Source organism: Lepus europaeus, chromosome 4, assembly GCF_033115175.1.
Source record: "Lepus europaeus isolate LE1 chromosome 4, mLepTim1.pri, whole genome shotgun sequence".
NCBI classification, from domain to species: domain Eukaryota; kingdom Metazoa; phylum Chordata; class Mammalia; order Lagomorpha; family Leporidae; genus Lepus; species Lepus europaeus.
Window position 1 is genome coordinate 151,339,148 of NC_084830.1, and position 23,160 is coordinate 151,362,307.

At 43.2% G+C, this 23,160-nt stretch overlaps 1 protein-coding gene across 2 annotated transcripts; it reads left to right on the top strand.

Annotated features, from left to right (window-relative positions):
* C4H5orf63 (chromosome 4 C5orf63 homolog) lies at positions 1-21,502 on the top strand. 2 transcript variants are annotated; one of them, XM_062189800.1, is made up of 5 exons: positions 1-27; positions 1,691-1,793; positions 16,042-16,162; positions 20,036-20,092; positions 20,766-21,500. In XM_062189800.1, exons 3-5 carry the CDS (start codon positions 16,049-16,051, stop codon positions 20,940-20,942), a joined length of 348 nt encoding a protein of 115 aa, XP_062045784.1. In that variant the 5' UTR covers positions 1-27; positions 1,691-1,793; positions 16,042-16,048; the 3' UTR covers positions 20,943-21,500. The 2 variants fall into 2 exon arrangements, with proteins under 2 accessions (XP_062045784.1, XP_062045785.1); XM_062189801.1 differs by lacking the exon at positions 20,036-20,092 and having other exon boundaries at positions 20,766-21,502.
* Positions 21,503-23,160: the final 1,658 nt, after the last annotated feature.

A 23,160-nucleotide genomic window follows, 5' to 3' on the forward strand; every position in this document is an offset into this window, starting at 1 on the left:
CGGCGACGCGGGCGGCGCGGGCCTCAGGTGGGTGCGGGCGGCGGGCGCGGGTGTGCGGGCGCGGGAGGAGCGGCCGCCCTGCGCCGTGCCGCGCGCTGCCCGGTTCCACTGTCTTTGGAGGCCATTTCATTAAATCGGGAGCCATGACTCCTGGAGGCGCCGGCGGGAGGCTAGGAGCGAGGGAGCGCTCCGGGAAGTGAATCCGTGGGCGGACACGGAGAGCGGACAGCAGCTCAGCTTCGTGCATCCTCGGGTCATTCGCGGCCGCCCGGTCCCGGGTGTCGTTGGAATTCTGGGAGGGGGCAGCGATGTTAAATACGCGTTGCTGCGCGGCCGCGTCGCCCTTCGGGGGGAGGAGGGTGCCGGGTTAGCACGGCTGGCTGCACCTGCTCGCCGCCTTCCTGCGCGGAACCAGCCCCGCGGACCCCGACCTGGGAGACAATAGATCAGACTGTACCCTTAGCAGATACTCGGCCTTGCCAGCCACCTTACACAAACACCAGCTCCTCCAGTTTTTACTAAGTCCGATGGGAGAGAAGCCCCACTCGGCTGTCACTAATGTGAACAGACACGTGACTGTTTCTATGGCCGTCTCCAACAAGGAGGGTGTTTTTTTCTTTTTTTTTTGGGGGGGGGGGCGATGCTGCTGATCTTTACCTTTGTTCTTCAATAGGATGGTGGTTATATGGTCCTTTATATTTTAGAGCCTTTTAACAACAACAGAAAAGTCACAGTATGGCCTCGCCTGACCCAGAGATTCTCAGCTCCTGGCAGAACAGGGATAGTGTCTAGGATCTGTCATGTCCCAGCTCTTTCTAACACATTTCCGAGCATAATAAGCAGGGCTTTGTAGCCTTGGTTAAGCAGCCACTGGGACACTGAGCGCGTTGAGGGTGGTGGCTGGGAGAGGAAACCGCCTTCTCGTTTAATAATATTCTGAGGGACGGTTTTTACGGTGCTGATGAAGCTCTCTCCACCACTGTCTGGGGCTACAGACATTGAGGTGCGTTGTGGGTAAATGACAGGGAGAGATGAGCAACGCTTGGAAAAGGAGGTGTGCCCTGGAGACACTGAGTGATGATGGCAACGCTGCGACAAGGCAGAACTAATCATGGTTCTGTGTGAAAGGTGGTAGCTCATAATCTGGATCCTGCTTTGCTGAGCAATGCAACGCCCTGGACCTAGAAAGGCCCTGTTGTGAAAATTCAGATGGGTAGGGCTGGTGCTACAGACAGGCAGAGTCCCTGGCTTTTCCTTCCTGGTTACTGGAGTCAGAGGTGGCCCCTACCACGGAAGGACAACTTTGTTTGCTTTAATCTTGGACCAGAGGAATATGAGGCAGTGTGGTTTAGGTAGAAGGACCCTAGGCAGGTAAGTAATAGAAATGAGGATTTTCCAGCTGGCAGGTTTACTGGACTGTGTTTCTGTGTTGTTCCAGATGCCTGGCTCTATCATACTCTTAAGTACCCAGAGGCACTGCAGAGCAGTGTCTTCAAAATAAGTTATTTCCTGTATTATTCAAGTTTTTCATAACTTATATATATTGTAAGCGGGCTGATGCCTTCAGTTTCTCTAATGTTAAGGCCCCAGGTTTCAAATGTAGCAAGAACTTGAGGTGATCTGATAAAAGTAGTAAGTTTTTTTTGTGTTCTTTATTTCAAATCTAATATTTTCCACTGCTTTATTCAAGGAGTGTACATCAGAGGAAGCCAAAAGCCAGCTGGAATAGTTCCTGAATGTGCTTTTAATCTTGTTTACAATTACTCTGAAGGAGAAAAAACCATCTGGATCAGGTATGTGTAGCTACACAGGTAGCAGGGACTAGGTGAGCTTCCTCAATTAGTATCACACAGCAAGTTCTGGGAACAAAATCATTTGAAGAAGAATATGCAAAATGAAAAGCTGTGGCTAAGTATAGCATAAATACAATTCACACCCCTAAATCCCCATCTCAGTACAGGCACAGGGAACAGGAGACGTGAAAACATTACTCTCTTTTTCACTCTAGTTCTTACCTAAGTTAAAGTTTCCAGAGAGGAGACAAAACTGAAAGAATATATTTTTAGAAAGTATCCATCACCCTGGATTTCAGAACATTTCACCTGTAACATCTAGTCCGAGCCACTTTACCACTACAACCTTCCTCACTGGTATTATCTTACTCCTTTATCAGTCTTTCTCCTACCCAAGGTATGAGTTCCTTAAAGGTAGGGGTGATATCTTTGTTACGTTTGTATTTCTAGTCCCTGGCCCAGTGTTTGTCAAAATGGGCTCAGACACTACATGCTATAGATGTCAACAGGCAGTGTCCTCGAAAGGAGGCTAGAGCTATACAGAGCATAAAAACATCACTGGGAGTGCAACAGGTAGAGAAAAGAATGTAGAATATTAACTTCTTTTAGGGGTTACTAGGTACATTGGAAGTAGTGCTTTAGTAAACAGACTGGAGATGGAATCCAAAGATGGTCACCAAACTGGCTTCCAAAAGAACTAGGCCTGTTCTGTAGCCGGGCCTTTGTTGTGCTGAATGAAATAAACAAGCTGGAAGACTCCACCAGCCTTGACTCTACACTCCCTCTAGGCCTCCCCTGTTGCACTCCTCACCAAAATACCTATTTAGCAAATATTTGAAGAGTGCTCTCTTGAAGGTGTGCCAAATTGTTATCTTAGTTAAGGCCATGTCTTGGTTTGGTCCTGCCTTGGGGATACAAGACCTATGTACAGTGAGTCGTTTAAGTCTGGGTTACCCACATAAAATGGAAGGAAATCCGTCCTTGTATTTTCTGCTTCACTGACAACACTGCAGAGGAGCCTGAAGTTGACAGTGTTTTATGTTGTCACAGGGTAGTCATGTGGGATGTGTTGCTTCCTCCTATTGCCAGTGGGATTGCAGCAGAAATCAGAATGTTGCAACTGGAAGCAAATGAACTTCCTCTTATTGTTCTAGAAAGTTTTCATATTAATTATGAAATAATGGGGAAATTTCTGGTTTAGTCAGGCGGGAAGGACGTGACATTGAATTTTTTTTTTTTTAAACTCTTTGCTTCGTAAAACACCTAGTCCTCCCAGTCAGCCAAGAGAAAGGATTTTGTTATTTCATAGGAACTCAGTCAACTGAGGCAACTGAAGGTATAAGCCTGGGAAACAGAGATCTAAACTGAGCTGTTTCTCCAGGTTCAAAACTGAAATTATGTGAATCTCTTTATAGCTACAGATCAGAACCTTCTGTATTAAAGAATCCTGCCTTCCAAAACTGAGCCTTTCCTCATTTTATTTCCACCTTTAACTTAAGCCTTAAACAAATCATGATGTCTTATTTTGTATACTCCAGGATTCCTATGCAGATTTTTTAGATTTTTTTTTTTTTTTGGAAGAAAGGAAATTGAAATTAGAGATCTCTTCTGTTTCTAAAATTCTGTGTTGATCATATAAAAATAACCGTTGTTCAAGTTGAAACTATAGAGAAATGAACACAAAATGCAGTATGAAAGATGGTTAAGTGTTAGCTTCCTTGTCCATAGAGCATGGGGATTCTCCAGTCAACTCCTGGTTCTAGAATATTAAAATACTCAATTAGTGACAGCTGTTAAAGAACAGAGTAGGGCTCAGAAGACTGTAGAAATGTCCCATAACAGGATTTTCAGGACATGACTTCAAGAGTAGGAAGTTACCAATGTTCAGTCTGAATACCATGCTTCTACAGGCCCAAGTCTCATGGGTGTCACAAGTCTAGGAAATGCTGGGTTTAGCAACTCAAATATTCAAAGCTACATTGGCTCCAAAATGACTAGAAATGAACGAATGAAACGTCTTTTATCTCTTGGTGGTCACGAGAGTAACTTCACCTCGTTGGCAAAAGGAATCAAGAATGAGTGGAATATTAGCGACAGATGAAAGACACTCCCTTGGTGGATGGGTTTTGAATTGCAGACAGTTGCTTTTTGGAAGTGGAACTGTGTGCTTTTTAAATAGCAAGGAAGCTGACATTACTAGCTGTGTACAGTAAGATGAAGATGTTTTAATGAAATTGGCTTCTTTCTGGGTCAGCAGTAAGTATCAGAGATATCTTCAAAGGGAATAGGTCATGCTGGTTAAGAAGGATAATGTGGGAAGGAGCCTGCATAATTCCTTCTGCACTTTGTCCTCATTCCTTGAACCAGAATGATTTTGCCCTCATCCTACTGCTATCTTTAGGGAATGAAGGAAATTTCAAATTGGTTTTTAAACTCTATTAAGCCCTCATGTATGATATAACCCAACCACATTATGCAGGTTTTCTTGGCTCTCAGGAACAGCTTTGCAGCCATTATGTCATAATTGAACTGAACATCGTTGTACACTCTGAATGTGGAATATGCTGCTCTGGCTCCAGGCCACGTGCTGAGTCAGTATTTTTGGGGGCTTGAGGATGGAGGGGAGGAGAGGGGTGTGATCTGTGCAGACCCCATTGTGTTTGCAGCAGTCACCCTGGAACTCCTCTGGACACCCAGGTACCTGAGCTGCTGTGTTGTGGAAGTCCAAGACTGTTCTAGATGATTCTCATCATTTTATTTTTCTCAGCCAAATGTTTTCCTGGAAACCCTTCCCTGGCATTGTCATGGGCACCATCCCCATTACTGAGTTGACTGCTCTGACGAAGTGATCTGGAAGGAGTGACTTGAGCTCTTGCTTATGCCAAAGCTTTCTTTCCCCTTCCGCTGCACAAGTGTCAGCTTGCCTTGGCTGAACAGAGGGCAGCACTCTGGATGTGCAGGGGGATGCCACAGAGCGGAGTGCCTGTCGTTAAAATTGATCCAGTAGTAAGAAAGCAAAGTGTGTTATGCTTCCCTTGAGGGGAGCTTTTCCATCTCAGGTGTTTAAATAGTTGCGAGTTGAATACCCCATCACGCTCTGGGTCCTCCCCAAGACCAACTCCATCCTTTCTGACACTGAGGCTTTCCAGTTATGATGGGGGCCTAACGGAAGAGGGTCTTTTCACCTCTACCTGGATCACAATGTGCATTTTGTCCTCCTTGAAGGACAAGTGTTTTAAGTTCCTACAGGTAAAAACCCCCTGAGATTATTTGGTAAGGTCCTATGCGGCCATAGGCTGTCTCCAGAGTATCTCCTAAGCGTGTGATTTCCTCTTCTCAGAGCAGGAAGATGTTTGGGGACCAAAGTCTGTGGGCCGGCCCCTGTGAAATGAGAAGACAGGACAGTGGTGGCACTGCCATTTGACAGTTGAGAAAACTGAGGCTTCAGAGGATGAGGGTTTTCTTGGCATCTCTGACCTAGTTAGTGGCAGTTGCCTTTCTCTGTAGGGTTTTTATTCTTTTTTGCTTCAATTGAAAATGCCCTCAGGGAATGCAAACCTGCTGAATTCCAGTTGAAACTCGCCATGAAAAGTAATTTTAAAGCTCTGAATGAAGAATCCTGCCATTTGTGCTGTTTCCCTGTCTGATGAGTTAGTGGAAGCTGTGTTCATTTGAATTTAGTTTAACCTCTCTAGACAATCTACTCAAACTGTGTCTTTAAAGGTTATCAATAAAATCCAACTTTACTGTCATGTAGGCAGCTTCTGTGCTGACACACATGGATTGAGGATATCACTGGTACAATAATAGTACTGAATTTTCCCTTTTTTTTTTTTTTTAAGATTTATTTATTTGAAAGGCAGAGATACAAGGAGAAAAGAGAGAGAGGGATCTTCCATGCACTGGTTCACTCCCCAAAGGGCCTTAAAGGCCAGGGCTGGGCCAGTCTTCTACATGGTTGCAGAAGCTCAAGGACTTGAGCCATCTTTCACTGCTTTCCCAGGCATATTAGCAGGGAGCTCAATCTGAAGTGGAGCAGCCAGGAGTTGAACCGGCACCCATATGGGATGCTGGCACTCTTGGCTGAGGCTTAACCTTCTATGCCAGAGCGCCAGCCCTGAATTTTCTCCTTGTTAAAAACTAAAGGCAGGTATTTGAAGTGAGCAGCTGGATGGGAACTGGCCTTTGTTTAACATCTATGGAGGGGAAATCTGGATTCCTCAAAAACTAATTTCAATGGCTTGTTTTATAATTCTGTGAAGGCTGAGTAAATTAAGCCAATACCTGGTGCCAAAGTATTTGCAAATCAGTCTTACCTAGACTCGGTGACATCCTTAGTAGCAGATAAATATGTTGGATTTTATTTAGTGATACCATGGCCTAGAAATTGCTACTTCAGTAATGTGCAGAATCTGAAGTTTTTAGCTGTTTTTAAAATTAAAAGTTTTAATTTTAAAATTAAAAGAGACAGCTTCCAAGTGCTGGTTTACTCCCTAAATGGTCAGAACAGGGCTGACTCAGGCCAAAGCCAGGCATCCAGAACTCAATGCAAGTCCCCTACATGGGTAGTAGGAACAAGCACTGTCACCTGGGAGCATGTTAGCAAGAAGCTGGAATGGGACAGAGAGGAAGGATTCAAACCCAGGCACTCCCATGTAGGGTGCAGGTGTCCCAGGTGGCATCTTAACCACTTTGCCAAACTCTCGCCCCTCAGCTATTTCTGTTTGAATTACTCTTCAGTTTTGCAGTCCCTGTTTCTAAGACTGCTATTAATAGAAATCTTAGTCTTCCATTTGAAGCCAGCACAAAGCATATTTCAGTTAATAGAATCATTGTTTTTGTTAACAATGCCTTCCTTGTTAGTATTATTTTGTAATCAATAGTTAAGCCTCACTCCTCTGTTCCGCTTTCTTATACACATATTTTCACATTGGTTGTCTGCTTTTGTGATACCAACCAACTCTTCTCCCCCAACCATCTTCTGTCTGCATCTTCATCAGAAACATCTCTTTATAGTTATTTATGTTAAGTTATATGAGGGCCAGTTAGGTTCACTTAAGGGTGAGTTCTCCTTTGGAGGAGGTGACACCAGATTTAACACTGACACTAGACACATCTCTTCTGATTTACAGTGGTCATTTGACTGCCCCTACTCTAGCCAAGCCCTCATGGCTCCATGTGTCAGTGGACCACTCCCTCATTCTGGACACACTTTCTCCTGTGGCTTCTGCAATGACACTTCCCTGGTTTTCTCCCACCTGCCCAACTGCTGTTGCTGCTTGTTTTGCAGGTTCTTCTCTACCCAACTTATATAGCCTCAGAGGTCTGTCCTGGGCCCTTTTCCTTTCCTATGCTTTTTAGATGACCACATCAAGTTCCATCACTGTACACAGAACCCTTCAACCAGAGGACACTGGGGTTCTAGCTGCAGCCCTGCCACTGTCTGCTTGAGTTCCTGAGCTCTTGGTCCCATTTACCCCACTCATCTTTTTCTGCCTCAGTGTTCCTCAGATAGTAAATGGCACGGCAAAGGCCCTGGACTGGCACTAGGTCGTCCCTGCCACCAGCTATTCTTTAGTTCCTCATGTCTGATTCACTAATAAATGCTGTTGGCTGTGTTTCCACTTCCTGTCACACCAGCATTCTTTCTCACCCCAACTACTGCAGTTGCTCTCTGCCTCCACTCTTGCTCCCAACAATCTGTTCTTCACATTACAGCTGAAGTGTTTTTTTTTTTCAAAATGTATATGAGCTCATGGCACTCCCCTCCTCCGAAATTAGTTTCTTGCAGAATAAAATCTCAATCCTGTAGCAGTGTCTACAAGGCCTGTGGGATCTGGTTGCTACAGGCCATATATTGGCCCCATCATGTATTCTGCCCCTTCTGCTTGTGGCATGCTGTGTCAGCCACACTGCCCTTTATGTTTCTTCCAGCAAGCCAAGTTTTGTCCTCACCTCAGGGCCTTTGCATTCATTGTTTCCTCTCCCTGAAGTGCTCCTCCTTTAGCTCTTTGCACCTCCTCATTTTTCAGTCTCAGCTGAAATGACACCTGCTCAGGGCATGTTATCTAAAAACCTGCCTTAGTGACCACTGCTTCACCCTGTTCTACCCCTTCCCTCACCTTCTGATGTGTTCTGCAGTTGATCTTTTCACAAGAGTGTGGAGCCCATGGGGACATGTGCCCTGTGTTCCTGTTCACCACTGCACCCAGCATCAGTAGCAGTCTCTGATACAAGAAGAGCCTACAGTCATTGCCACTTGAATGAGTGAATGACTCTCCCACACCTAGATGGCCAGACTGCTGCTTCCGTTCGCCTTCACTGTGCAGTCCATTCTGCAGGCTGCTGCCAGATTAGTTTTCCTAAACATTGATTTTATCACAACACTCTTTGGGTTTCCAAGACACACTCAAGGCAGGCCGGCTCCGTGGCTTAACAGGCTAATCCTCCGCCTTGCGGCGCCGGCACACCAGGTTCTAGTCCCGGTTTGGGTGCCGGATTCTATCCTGGTTGCCCCTCTTCCAGGCCAGCTCTCTGCTATGGCCCGGGAAGGCAGTGGAGGATGGCCCAAGTCCTTGGGCCCTGCACCCGCATGGGAGACCAGGAGAAGCACCTGGCTCCTGGCTTCGGATTAGTGCGATGCACTGGCCGCAGCGGCCATTGGAGGGTGAACCAACGGCAAAAAGGAAGACCTTTCTTTCTGTCTCTCTCTCACTATCCACTCTGCCTGTCAAAAAAAAAAAAAAAAAAAAAAAAAAAAAAAAAAAAAAAAGACACACTCAAGGAACGCATCAGTGAACCACCATTATAGAACCTCCAGGTCTCGTCCTGGTCCCCCTCCCAAACTTACTTTCCATTTCCCTTGGACAGAAATCTCTACCCCATTTGGATTTCCCCCCATCAAACAGCCATGGCATTCCGCCCTCAGCACCTTTGTGTCTAACCCTGAATTTGGAATGCTTTCCCTTTTCCCCACATGTCTAGATCCTAAATGATTCAGGATCTTTCTCTTAGGAAATGACCTCCAATCTCAACCCACAGCACTGTTGTTTACTGTGCTTTTGAAACATTTGCCAGCACTGTGGCATAGTGGTCTAACACAGTGGGTGCCAGTTCTAGTCCCAGTTGCTCCTCTTCCAGTCTAGTTCCCTGCTATGACCTGGGAAAGTAGTAGAAGATGGCCCAAGTGCTTGGGCCCCGGCACCCATGTGGAAGACCCAGAGGAGGCTCCTGGCTCCTGGCTTCAGATCGGCTCAGGTCTGGCTGTTGAGGCCATTTGGGGAGTGAACCAGCAGATGGAAGACCTTTCTCTCTGTATCTTCCACTCTCTGTTAACTCTACCTCTCAAATAAATTTTAAAAATCTTTTTAAAAAAACATTTGTAGTCATCTTTTATATACAGTCTTCAATAACTTCATGGGAAATGCACATTTTCTTTTAACTCCATTATCACACAAACTTCTACCCTGGTATGCTTCTGTTGTAGTCACTCCTGTATTTCTAATTTAGTTGTGCATTTATATGTAATTTCTCCTGACTCAGTCTTATAGTTCTTCATTGGTTGGGATCATTTCCTACTCTTTTTTTTTTTTTTTTAAGATTTTATTTATTTGAGAGGTAGAGTTACAGACAGAGAGAGGGAGAGAGAGAGAGAAAGGTGCTTCAACGGACAGAGCTTTGCCAAACTGAAGCCAGGAGCTTCTTCCTGGTCTCCCATGCCGGTGCAAGGGCCCAAGCACTTGGGCCATTTTCCAGTGCTTTTCCAAGCCATAGCAGAGAGCTGGATTGGAAGAGGAGCAGCCAGCACTAGAACCAGCACTTATATGGGATGTTGGCACCACAGAGATTAACCTACTGCACATTGTGCCATCCCTTTTTTTTTTTTCTAAAATTTTTTTTTTAATTTTATTTTTATTTATTTGAAAGGTAGAGTTACAGACAGAGAGGGAGAAACAGAAAAAAAGGTCTTCTACCTGCTGATTCAGTCCCCAGATGGCTGCAACGGTCAGAGCTGAGGTGATCTGAAGCCAGGAACCAGGAGCTTCCTCCAGGTCTCCCACTCAGGTGCAGGGGCCCAAGAACTTGGGCCATCTTCTACTGCTTTCCCAGGCCAAAAGCAGAGAGCTGGATCAGAAGCGGAGCAGCCAGGACACAAACCAGTGCCTATATGGGATGCTGGCAGCACAGGCAGAGGCTTAGCCTACTATGCCTCAGCACTGTTACTCATTTTTAACCCTTCCTTCCCTACTGTGGAACAAACAAGTGATTGATAGCATTAGTTTACTAATGACTGTGAAGCCCGATGTCACTTTTATTGTCTCAGTTAAGGATTTAACATCCTTCTATGAAACCCTCTAAGCTGTTTTTCCGTGTTATTTTTTTCTCACATATGGAGCTGATCATTCCACACAAGAACTTTGTTTGGAGAGAAAGAAACAGGCCTGGGGCCAGCACTGTGGTGTAGTGGGTAAAGCCACCACCGCCTCTAGTGCCAGCATCCCATGTGGGCGCCGGTTCGAGTCCCAGCTGTTCTACTTCCAATCCAGCTCTCTGCTATGACCTGGGAAAGCAGTGGAAGATGGCCCAAATCCTTGGGCCCCTGCACCTGCGTGGGAGACCTGGAAGAAGCTCCTGGCTCCTGGCTTCGGATTGGCGCAGCTGTGGCCATTGTGGCCAATTGGAGAGTGAACCAGTGGATGGAGGACTCCTCTTTCTCTCTGCCTCTCCTTCTCTGTCTGTGTAACTCTTTCAAATAAATAAATAAATTTTTAAAAAAAGAAAGAAATAGGCCCAACACCAAGCAATATGAAGAAAAAAATGTAATGGCTTAATTTTATTGAGGATTTGAATGAGGTCAAGGGGATGTGCCTGTCCTGAGATGAGTGGTGGACAGGTAAATGCTACATTCTTTCAGTGAAATCATAATCGTGCTGGACAGGCAAGGCTCACACATCAGACAGCTGAAGAACTTTTTCACAGAGCAGTGTGCTGAATGCAAATTAACGTAGCATCCATTGTGTCCCAATAATGGAATAGAGACATCCAGATACTTGGGAATCCCACAGTCATGGTAATAATTGGAAGGGAAATGAAAGGGGGGTTTTGTCCTTAGGTACTCACATGACCTGTCAGTCCTTTCTAGACTGTGCTTCTGTGCTGGTCTCTCTGGTCCTCTGTGTGGTGAACTTGTGTGCACCCAAATCTGGAAGAAGAACTGCAGGGAGGGAGTGTGGTTTGAGGGACTGCACCTCACCACCCCTCGCTGGGGCATGTTGTAGACCTATTCAGGGTGCATTGTGTGAGGTGCAAACAGTGAGCAGGCAGACTGCATACTCAGAAGGAAGCTGAGATGTGCCGCACACGGTGGGTCCGTGGCTGGGTGCTCAGCTCTGCAGCTCTGTTGTAACATGACCAGTGGGCCAAGGTGCCAGAAAAACACCCGAGATCCCACCCCCGCCAGTGGAGTAGGGCCCCACTCCCTGTTTCTGCTCTGTAGCCTCATCCCAGCCCTGCTTAGCCTCTTGGAGCTCACACCTTAGAGTACCTGCTCAGTTGCCAGGGAGGGGTTTGTCCCTGAAAATACCTCTCCATGTCACTCTTGGCTCCTCAGGGGTCACTGCCTCCCCTGCCCTTGCACCCCAGCTCTCAGGCTCGGCTCCCACTTGTTTATGACACACAGCTGACCTACCCAAAGCACCTGCACCGAGAGGCACTGGGGAGGTGTCATGTTTCCTCCTTTTGTGGATGAGGAAGAGCAAGTGAGCCCAGGTGAATTCCCTAAGAGCAAGCTGGCTATCACATAAACTTTCAGTAACCTAAAATAATGGATTTTCTTCCCCAAAGATGGGGGAGGGGAGAGACAGTACACTTAGATGGTAATGAATATGAGATGGAGCACACAGCTTCTCCCTCCGTACTGGTGACTGAAGGGAAGCCCTGAGCCTCTCTGTGTGGAACATGGGTTTAGTAGTAGTGTTTGTTTGATGTCAGCTCAGCATTAAGTTTACCTTGGACTCTGCTGAAGAAGCTTCAGCCATAACCGAGGTGCCACCTGGGCTTACATAGACTTGGACTGTGCACATGAACCAGCACTGCAGCTTGCTGATCTGGGACCATGTGAGCCTGCAGCCTTGTGTGCTAGAGGATTCTTTGTGTGAATAAAAATCCTGGCCAGCGAAGGTCAGTTTCTGTGCTCCAGCAGGAACGATGTTGTTTACCTACCAATCAGACATACATGGAGTTTGCAGCATTGGGAGCCCTGCATAAGTGATGTGCACCCATAGGCTGGGCAGCTCTTCATGCAAAAAATGAATAATCCTTAATAAAGGCTCAAATGACCCTGGCTTGCTTTTGTACTATAATCAGTCGCTGTAATGGTATGCCCTTTAGTGCTGTGCAGGGAAATGCTATAAAGTTAAGTTATCTTCCTTATCATGTTGCAGGGAGGCCTGGATTGGTCCAATCAGTCCTCCCCCGTGCTATATTTGATTCTGCCATAAAGACCACTGAAGTCGGCCTTCGTGTGGCTGAAAGGCCAGCAGCCCCTTTCTATTTCAGGGTGATGTGTGCTTCTGAGCAGCCCTGGACTTGAAGCAGCAGGAGTCACCATCGTTATTGTTAGGCTGTGGAATTTGTTTTAAGCACATTCTAAATCCAGTCTTGTGCCTTTTGCTTTTTTTTTTTTTAAGTCTACGACAAAGGTGACCCAGTTGTGCTACCTTGGTATTATGAACACAGCTCTTTTTGCTCATATCAGAGGCATACAGCAAAATTCAGAGGATAAAATTGTGTCTGTATGTATGTAATAATAATGACACGTATTTCATGACTAAACTCAATGACACAATCAAAAAAGTGTTGTCCTCTCAGTCATCAGCTTACAGGCAGAGACCACCTTTCAGAGTATTTTTTATAGTGCTAAGATTGTTCAAGAATAATCGAACTAATGAAAATGTCACATTGACAGAGTAGCCTATATTAAAATTTTACTTCCAGAAGGCATGATTCGGAGAATGTGACATTGACAGCAATGGCATTAGGTTTACAGAGTTAGTAAAATGCTGCACGAAGAATATTATAGAGTTCCTATTGGAGTATATTATTTATCATTTTATATTTTCTTTTCTGGAATTAGTAGACCCCAAGAATTAAGGAATTTTAGCCATCATATCTGCCTAGAAGAGAGTCAGGGAACTTTTTCTTTCTGTTAGACTGTAATAGAATTTTATAGTACAATGCTTCCAAAGAAATAAGTTAATTTAACAACATGATAAAATGTGTGTACCTTAGGGCATTTGAAAAATGTGCAGGTAGTAATACATTTCTCGGTAAAAACTGTGCCATGTTTAAGTGATGAAAAACATGTTGAAAGATAGGAATGGAGCATAACAGTGGAAGAGAGAACTAGTTGTAAACTGAACAGTTGTAGCCTCACTGAAGACTTTCCTCAGCTCTCTGGTTGGTTGAACAAATATTCCAGCAAATCTGGAATGAATAGCAACTCTGTTTACTATAACAGGTTTTATTTGTCTTGGGTACAACCAAGACCACATGCTGTGTTTTGTCATATTGGAAATCCTAAAGCAGATTTCCATTGTGAATGTGAATTTTTTTTTTAAAGCCTTAACACTCCAGTCTCAAGTCAGCGAGGTAAAAGCAGTAAGTTTTCCTTTCCTTTCCAGCCAGACATCAATAAATCTTCAGTCCCCACCCCCACCAACAGCATGTCGCTGCAGTTCTCTGTCCTGGTTGTAGTCTCAGGTCATGGCCGTAGATGGCCCCATACTTCTCATGTCCAAGGTTGGTACTTCTGCCTTTTAAAAAAGCTAATTTGTACTTCCTTTCTCCTCCATATACAGTATAGCTGTTTTAGCTCTACATCCTAGGAGAGTGTGCTGCTGTAGGTATGGACCCCTCCCAAACCCAGTGATCCAGAAATTTCTTCGTAGGGTAAACACTGCTATCATTCTAGTTTCCCCTCATTGTTTGTAGCCTGGGTGGACAAAACCGCATTTAGAACCTGTGTCCCTCACCTCATCCATGTACTAAAGCTGTTGATTCTGCTGAATTTACTGAAAATGCATATACTGGGGCTTAACACTTAGCTCAGAGTAGCACCAAATACTATGACATTGTGCAGATCTGCTTTCTACCTTGGACTAACTCTGGATAACAGATCCTTGCGAAATCCTTATCACCTTCCTTCTGAATGCATTATCGGGATCAGTTAGCAGAGCGATCCAGGTAGAAGTGAAAGAATAAGGGCTTAAGAGTGAAGGGAAGGTCACTGTGTTTGTGAATCTGTGTCCGGTCTTTTTGTCTTGTGGTCTTTACTCTAGATTGATAATGGGTTGATAGTTTTCTCTAAAGTCACATTCTGTTTGAAATGAGTTTAAGGGCAATCTTAGACCCAGGAGCCTGGTTACCAATGAAGATTAGTAGTTAATTAATGCAGTCATGCTCTGTGGAGCAGAAACAAGGGAGATTTGGGCTGGTAGTGAAGAGTCAGAACCAGCTGTACTGCCCCAGCACCAATTCTTGTGAACATATCTAAGAAACACTAACCTTTAGTTATGATATGACAGAACCAAATAGTGACTGCTCTACAAACCAAGTGTCTGAGCAGGATTAGAAGATAAAGAGGGTGAGAAAGGCTCATTCCAGCTCTTTTACCTTCAAACAAATATTTGACCATCCTTTATGTGCCAAGTTAATTGTGGGCACTTGGAGATACAAGGGTAGAAAAATACCTACTCTTCTAGAAGTTACATTGTGGTAGAGGGGACATACATAAGTTTATATAATAAAAGGGCAAGAGGCAACTATTGTAAGGCAAGAGGAGGGAGAATGATGGACTGGCCAGTATTGCTAACGATAGTCGCTGAGAAGGTGATATGGAACCAGCCCAAATAAGGAGAAGCTGCTTAGAAGCTCTTACTGCTTCTAAGAGGAAAAGCAAGTGCAAAGATGTTAATGAACAAATTATCTTTTGGTATTCAAAGAATAAAGTTGTACAACTCCAACTTGTCAACATAAAGGAGAGGAAAGTGATAAACCAAAGAGGGAGGGGGGGCAAAGTTAAAATATGATCCCAGGAATGAGGTCATCTAGGGGATATTGATAAATGGTAAAGCCAAGAGTGCACATGTGTTTTGAAAATGAAGTGATAATATTTGTAGTTTTAAGGACAAAGCTAGATGCTTGGTAAAATAACCAGGAATAATAGGATGTCTTGTGGCAGACGTGGCAGCAGGATGAAGGAGCTTCAAACCCCAGTCTCTGACATGCTCCTATGAAGCAGCTCTTACTGGAATCTCTCCAGTGGAAACACTAGTACATTTGTATATGAAGCTTTTGAAAGTTAAAGTGGCACACACACATGGCCATCTCCTTTTAAAATACTTTTTAAGGAGTTGAGCAGATAGTGCTTTTTCTGACATGCTAACGCAGCCTGATTCCCCTTGTAGTTCCTCTGAATGCAGCTTCGTGGGGTGGGCATTGTGGGCAACTTAAGCTACAAATTGTGATGCCAGCATCCCATATCAGAGCACCAGTTCAAATACTGACTTCTGCACTTCTGATCCAACTCCCTGTGATGCACCTGGGAAGGCAGCAGATGAGAGCCCAAGAACTTGGACCCTAGCCTGCTGTTATAGTCATTTCACTCTCTGTTTCTCTCTCCCTGTCTTTCTCTCTCACTCCATCTTTCAAATAAGTAAAATAAATACTTAAACAAATAAATAAATGCAGCTTTGTGTTTCCCCATCTGTTGTAGATGTAGCCTCAGCCTTCAGCTAGGGACTGTACTGCTCATTTATTGTTTCCTCAACAGTGGCAGTGGCTGGGAATCACTGAATGTATGCCAGTAAGATAAGCTGTCCTTGTGAATAAAAGCCATCTTGGGACACTGCCACATTTGAGGGGATCAGAATCTGCAAGTGAAATTGCATTTTGCATTCAATTTTAAAAAACCCATGCAGTTTACCTCCAGAAACCAAGTGATCAGGCGCACTGCTAATCCATAATTATGGACTGTCTTTCCATTCAAAGTTCTGTTGTATTTGGAATACAGTGACTGTTGAGGCATCATGGAGATTTGCCAAACACCTGGGCCTCTCTGCCACTCCTCTTCTCCAGGAAACGATGCCGAAGCCCTCAAATCCCCTGCCTAAGCATGTAACTTAGTGCCTGTCTTGTGGGAACAAAATCTACGGCATGTGAGTTGATTGGTTTATTTTTCTTTTGGTAGACTTAAGATGCTCTGGTTTCGAGGAAATACCATGCAGCTTGCCAGAACCTCCTTCGTAACCTTCTGGAGAAATCTCTGTGCTTCTAAGACAACTCTGCCAGTGCTGACTTTATTCACAAAGGTATAGGAGGAAAAAAAAATCACTACTTTACAAATGTAAAGTGTTAGAATTGTTGTGTGAATTAAGGAATACAGAAAAAGTAGGAAGCAAAGACACGGGAATAAACCTTCTGGATACCTGCTCCTCAGTTTTTCTATCAGCACAACCAGTAATTCTGTCTCCAACCCAGATACCTCGTTGTCTCACAGTAATCAAAGGGTAAATTAATGTGTTTAATGGTCGTCAGACCCCTGCTTTTAAAAAGACCATGGATTATAATATGATGTTTGAGAACATATGGTTTAAAATTCAATTCCATCTGTAAGAATTTATTTTCTACAAAGTAGCCATAGACAATGAATTAGAAGCTGAAGTATTACTCTAAGAGAAAATAGGTTCCTTTGAGCCTCTTATCCCAACATTTTCATAACCAGTTAAATACATAACCTTATTTTTATGTATGTTTCTGTTTAATTTACATTATCGGTCATTAACATTGAATTCATGGCCAACAGCACTATAACTCATGCCTGAACGAAGCTTTAAAATGTGCATCCTCTTTTTTTTTTTTTAAGAGTTTTTAATTTTTATTTACTTGAAAGGCAGAGTAACACAGAGAAGAAAGACTTTCCATCCTCTGGTTCATTCTCCAATTGCCTATACTAACTAGCCAGTGGTGGGCCAGGCTGAAAGCAAAGCCCAGAACTCCATCTGGGACTCCCGTGTGGGTGCAGGGTCCCAAGTACTTTGGCAATCACCTCTGCCTCCCAAGGTGCGCATTATTAGGAAGCTGGATCCAATGCAAAGGTGGAACTCAATCCCAGGCCCCTTGATATGGGATATGGGCGTCCCAAGCAGCAGCTTCACCTGCTGCACCACAGTGCCCCCATCCAAGTGTTCTTATGCTTAGGAACACTGGATAGCATACTATGCCCAGCAAAAACACCAAAACACAAAAATGGAGGCAACATGGTACTGTACAGACCCTGAAGAGGGCACTAACTAAGGCTTTGAGTGGGAGAGCTGAAACAAGAAGGCAGAGCACTACCTTGTTCGACTTCAGCTTGGAGAATGATTCAGGCAACACCAACTGTTCACCGTTCTCTATACATGTACCTATCCACAAATGACCACAAAAATGCTTCAGGTATTGATTTGGGGGTTACAGATAAGTGTTTGCAAGTAGGTAAATTCACAGATACAGAATACAAATAATGAGGGTTGCTTGTAATTGTTTTCTTATCCCTAACACTAATTTTAAGCCATAAAGCTAGTTTACCATTTTTAAGAACTTTTTCTCCCTGAAATTTATAATATGAACATTATTGATGTCTTTTTGCTAATTAATATCACTTCCTGTGATTTATAATAAAAAAAGAAATAAAGTGGAAAGTAATAGAAATAATTTGTGAATAACATTACAGTTCAAAAGTTTTTAATCTTTTTAATACATCTTTAAATTTTGGGCATTTTAGCAATTTAAAAATATCTGACAACTAGTATCAAATTTTAAGTAGTTTTAAAAATTAATTTGTTGATAATATTTAACCTAAACTACCTTCATATCCATAAATGTATATTGTACTATTAGAAATTATTGAACCAAAAATATTTCATTGTGCAAGAGGCTATCATGAGAAAGGCATATGGAAATTAACTACAAAAAGAAAACAGTCCCTGAAGGCTAGTGGTACTTACTCGGCATAGCTACTCCGATTTTCAAGTTGGGCAGCAGCAGAGATAGCCAAAGACATTTGTCAAAAAAAAAAAAAAAAAACACCAACCTTCCTCTTGATTCAAGCTATTAAACACATATAAAGATATCACTCCCACCTTCAGGAATTCATAGTCCAGTGACAAAGACTTAAAGTACAGTATCAAGTCTCGGGAGATTAGAAATGATGAGAAGCACTTCCCAGAGGGACTGTGTGAGCTGACTGGTTTCAGGAGTAGGCTGACTCAGGAGCCAAGCACGTTCCCAGTCTCTTCAGCTTCACCTCCTCAGGGCTAAATCCCTCTCGCTCTGGCTATTCTGATGAATGACTGAAGCAGTCCCAAGCCCCACTCTCACCTCTCAAATGTCTACAGAAACAAAGCAAAAGTCTCCATGGGCTCTGACTGGCCCATCCCTGAGCCAGGCCCTTCCAGTAGCTGCTGTGAAGCAGAATCGCACCATCCTCACCACAAGATAGGGCAGTGAGCAGCAGACAGCCCACCCAGCTAGCGTCCACTACAAGTCAGGAACAGAGTAAATAATAAGTGCTGAGGGAAATCCTAGAAAAGGATGTTGGAATGGTCCATTCTACTGGATATCATCTTTTTTTTTCCTTATCCTTTTTAAAATTCAGGGGTTTGCATTGTGGCACAATGGGTTAAGCCACCACCTGTGACACCAACATCCCATAGAAGTGCCAGTTCAAGTCCTAGCAGCTCCACTTCTGATCCAGGTCCCTGCTAATGTGCCAGCGAAAGAAGCAGAAAGTGGCCCAAGTACTTGTTCCTTGTTACTCATGTAGGAGACCCAAATGGAGTTCCAGGCTCCTGACTTTAGCTTGACCCAGCTCCAGCTGTTGCAGCCATTTGAGGAGTGAACCAGCAGACAGAACAATCTCTCTTTCCCTCCCTCTGTAACTCTGCCTTTCAAATAAGTAAACAAATCTTTAGAAAAGAAAATTGATGAGCCCTTCCTCATAAAAACACATGCACATAGTTGCATGTATAATTTACATAAACTTCCACAGACCCCAGTTTTAAAACAGCAAAACACCTTATCTAGGCTCTTCTAAAATGTTTAATACGAAAGCAAAACTCTGGTACATTTGCTATTTCTGCATGTTCTTATTTTGCTCTTAACATCCTATGTGGACTTTTTGAAACTTTCTTAGACAGTTTCAGCACAAGTGTCTTAAAACATCACAACTCTCCATAACCTATTTATTATGAATGCTGATAAAAAAGGATGGGCCTAATTCTTTGTCCTAGGAAATTAGAGCCAGAAAGACCCAGGTCTTTATTTTTTTTTTTTTTAACACAAGCTTTGAGTTAAGCTGCAGGAGGTACCTGTTTTTTATATAATAGCTCATCTGTTTTCTGATATGTTAAAATGTAGTTTTACATAAGCATCAGTAATGTTGAGCATTAGATAAGCATCTATTTTGAGCTCATGCAAGAGAACCTATAGCTGAGAAGCTTTAAAGCCTGTCAATCACCCATGGTATTCTCAGTACCCTTCTCCATGGGGTGGCTTAAGATTTCAAGTGACAATGGACCCTACACCTTCCTGCTCTTCAAGTGAAGAGTTAGTCCAGGAAACCTGTCGCTGACATGGGTGATAAGAAAATAAGCAAAACATGACTGATTGGTAGAATCATCACCTGAAGTGAATAGCAGCTTTCTGCCTTTTTAAAGACTGGGCCGTCGCTGTCTAACTCTACCCGACTGGGTTTGTTCCTGGGCACTGATTAGGAAAAGCAAGGCAGACAAGGTTCAGGGCCTGCCAATCAGGACAAACTTCAAGCCACTCTGGTGCTGTCAGCCAGGTGAACTGTGTGAGGCCACAGAGGTGCTCCTGACCTACACAGGATCAAGCCCTTAGATAGGGCAGAAAATTGACAAATACTTTACACCTAAATTTATTATACACGCACTCATATATAGGTATATTTGTGAAAAGTCAAAATGAAATAACCTAAAAATGCAGAGAGCCCATCAGGCATGAAATACTGGCTATTTATAAGATTCTATGATTATGTTTTGCTTTGGAAATAAATCAGTATAATTAACCGGGTAGAAAACTGTCCTTTAAAATAAATATAATCTACTTCTTATGGATTTTTTTGTTGGGCCAAATACCATTCTTTGGGTCTAATGGCTTTATTTTTTTTTTTCCTGTAGAATCCATGTCCCCTTTGTGAGGAAGCCAAGGAAGTGCTCGAGCCTTTTAAGCACAGGGTAATAGAATACAGTGTGTCTTTCATGTATATGGGGTAGCTGGTGCATGTGGAATAAAGTATCTTCCTGGATCCTTTCTTTAAGAATAGAGATTAAATGATTTTTCATTTACATTTTCTTTCTATTCTTCAGAGAGAGAGTTTAGTGCTGATTTCCATAAAACTCATTACCTCTAAGTGTTTTCCTCTAAGCAATACTGGTTTTCTAACTCTGACTTAATGTGAGTCAGTGTTAACTAGCAGGTGTGGTGTCCGTGCTTTCTTTAAACTTTTGTCCCCATTCCTTTTATCTCATTTTCTCATTTTCATGGAAGTGTTTTCATGTGGGAAACCAGCACACCTTTGCCATTCTTGTGATCCAGACACTTCACCCCTAATTTGCAGGCAGCTTCCCAGTTGGTACACATTTGGCTTCACCAGAGACCAAGCAGGGCACCGATGCTAAGTGTAATGAATGGGTGTGATGGAAAAGGAGCAAGATTAGAAGTAGGGAATACAATAAAACTGGTAAATTTCTAGAAATGAGGGACATGAGATCACTGTGGACCTCAAAGAAAAAAATAGCGACAACCACAACAAAATGCTATCAGCTTTGGAAATTGGGGATCGGTTTATCATGCTGTTGTTCATTGCTCTGTGTTCTCTAAAATGCAAAACGTTGGCCTGTGTTTCAGTTTATTTTACAGGAGGTGGACATCACACTACCAGAAAACTCTGCTTGGTATGACAGGTATAGATTGGACATTCCTGTCTTTCATCTGAATGGCCAGTTTCTGATGATGCATCGAGTAAACACCTCAAAACTTGAAAAACAGCTCCTGAAACTTGAGCAGCAAGAAGCTAGCAAGTGACTAATGCCCTCGTGCTTTGCCACCCTCTCTGGTCATAAGGCTGCTTCTAGTGGAAATGACCACAGCCACACACTCCTGCTGTCATTTTCACAAAGCCCAAAGGATGTTCTGAACTCACTGGTGCCAAATACATGTTGACATTCGTCTTCTCATGGATGGACGTGCCCATGTGGGAACTGTTTGCTTACTGGCATTTTCTAGAAAAAAAGGAGTGTGTTGGCAGGGAGGGAGTGATGGAGAAGGAAATGTCTGTTTGTCTTGTTTGTTTTTCCCTCTTATATGAACATGGAAGCACTTTCCATGCACTGCACAGTGCCATTTGTACGAAGGAGGCTCTGTGTCCCTGCTGCTGCCCTGGAGGGCTTAACTTTTTAGTGAAAGAATAGATGCTCTTCTATGCAGTAGATCAAGTGAAATGTGAATTGTTAATAACCGTGCACAGTCAATAAAGGGATGTTTTAGAGAATACATCTGCCTGAAGCCTATTTCACTGGGATTTAATAATACCTGTTTAAAATTAGAATTCATTTATGTTGGGTAGAAGAGAATAATTATCTTAGCCAAAGAGGCTTCATTTGAAAAAGGCAAAAGAAAAGATTTAACCCCTCAAAATATATAAAAGATTTTCTGCATGCTTTCCATGTAGTCAGTATATTGATTTGTACTATTAGAGGACTGCCTTTGATAGTTACTCAGTTACCATCCAGTGAGTAATTCATTTAAGAGAGTAGTTTTATCAAGTTTTAATATCTTGGAGAAAATCACATCTGGTGCTAACTGGACAGACAGATCATCTAAAGACAGAATATTTGTCATCACTCTATATAGAATATTAAAAATGTAGTTGTGCACCCTTGTTTATATTTAGTTAGGTTCACCCAATACAGGAGTGGCTTCACTTAAAAACAGAAGTGTCTTTTCCTCTCAAAATCGTGTCATTGCAGGTCCATCTATAATGAAATTCTTTGATAAACTATTTGAATGAATTTGAATATTTTGAGTTGCTAGATTTTAATTTGATTGGTATGATTTAATCTAGAAATTATGAAATGTTAAAGCTAACCAACCTTTGGGATCATCTAGTGTTAACCCCCTTGTTTAATGTATAAGGAGGAATCTGAAATTCAGAGGATATCATGGACTTAGGCCAAGGTCACACAGCCATTCAGCTAGAGGGCAGGTCCTGCCCACAGCCACTTACCACAGGGTTACTCACATACAGCCTCCCCAGCCCCTCTGGATCCAGCACAAGTTTGCAAGCCCTTCAAATAATGAACAAATAAAAATCTTACAACTGAATAACAGTATATATAATCTACAAATTTCTGAAACACACCTCATTTGATATAAATAATCATTGAGCCTTGGGGAAGGCAGAATTCTAGCATGAACCCTGTACTTTGGGTATGAGTGGAAGCATCAGTACTGTGATTATGTCACGTTCTCAGACAATAAGGAGATAACCCTGGATGGGCCTGTTCTCATGCGGAGAGAACTTTGGAAACCGAGTTCCCCTCTCTCTTGTCTATATCTGCCTTTCAAATAAAATGAAATATAAATAAATAATAGTAGCAGAGGTCTGTCTGACTAGTTGCAAAATGTGCTCCAGCCAACTGGGGAGAAAGCAAATAACCTACTCGTGTACTGCCAAGTGGGGCCACATGGCCAGAAGCTGTGGTTGGCCTTGAGGAACTAAGCTAATTCTTAGCCAACAGATAACAGGAAAATGGGGACATCAGTTCCGCAGCTTTAAGGCAATGAATTCTGCCAATAATCAGCAAGCTTAGAAGAGGGCCCTGAGCCCCAGATGAAAATGTGAGCCCTGGCCAACATCTTGATTTCAACTCAGGGAGACTCTGAACTCTACTGCACACCTAGTCTTTGGATCTACAGAAACTGTAAGACGATAAAGGTATGTTGTTTAGAGCTGCTAAATTTATGGCAAAACTGATAAATACCTTACCAACAAGAGAAAACTAATACAAGTTTTCATGATATCAGAACACAGTGGCAGGTGGTGAGGGTATAAAAACGAGGAAGACATAATCCTTGCCTTGGAGACTCTGAGTATCTCAGGAGGAGCAGGGAGAAGCAAGTTAATAAAGCACAACCACATGGTGCAGAAAGGACTGGAACTGAGACATGCAGAGCAGCCCATCAGTCAGACAGGGAACACAGCGGGAGGGCTTCACAGAGAATTAGACCTAAGCTAGGTCTT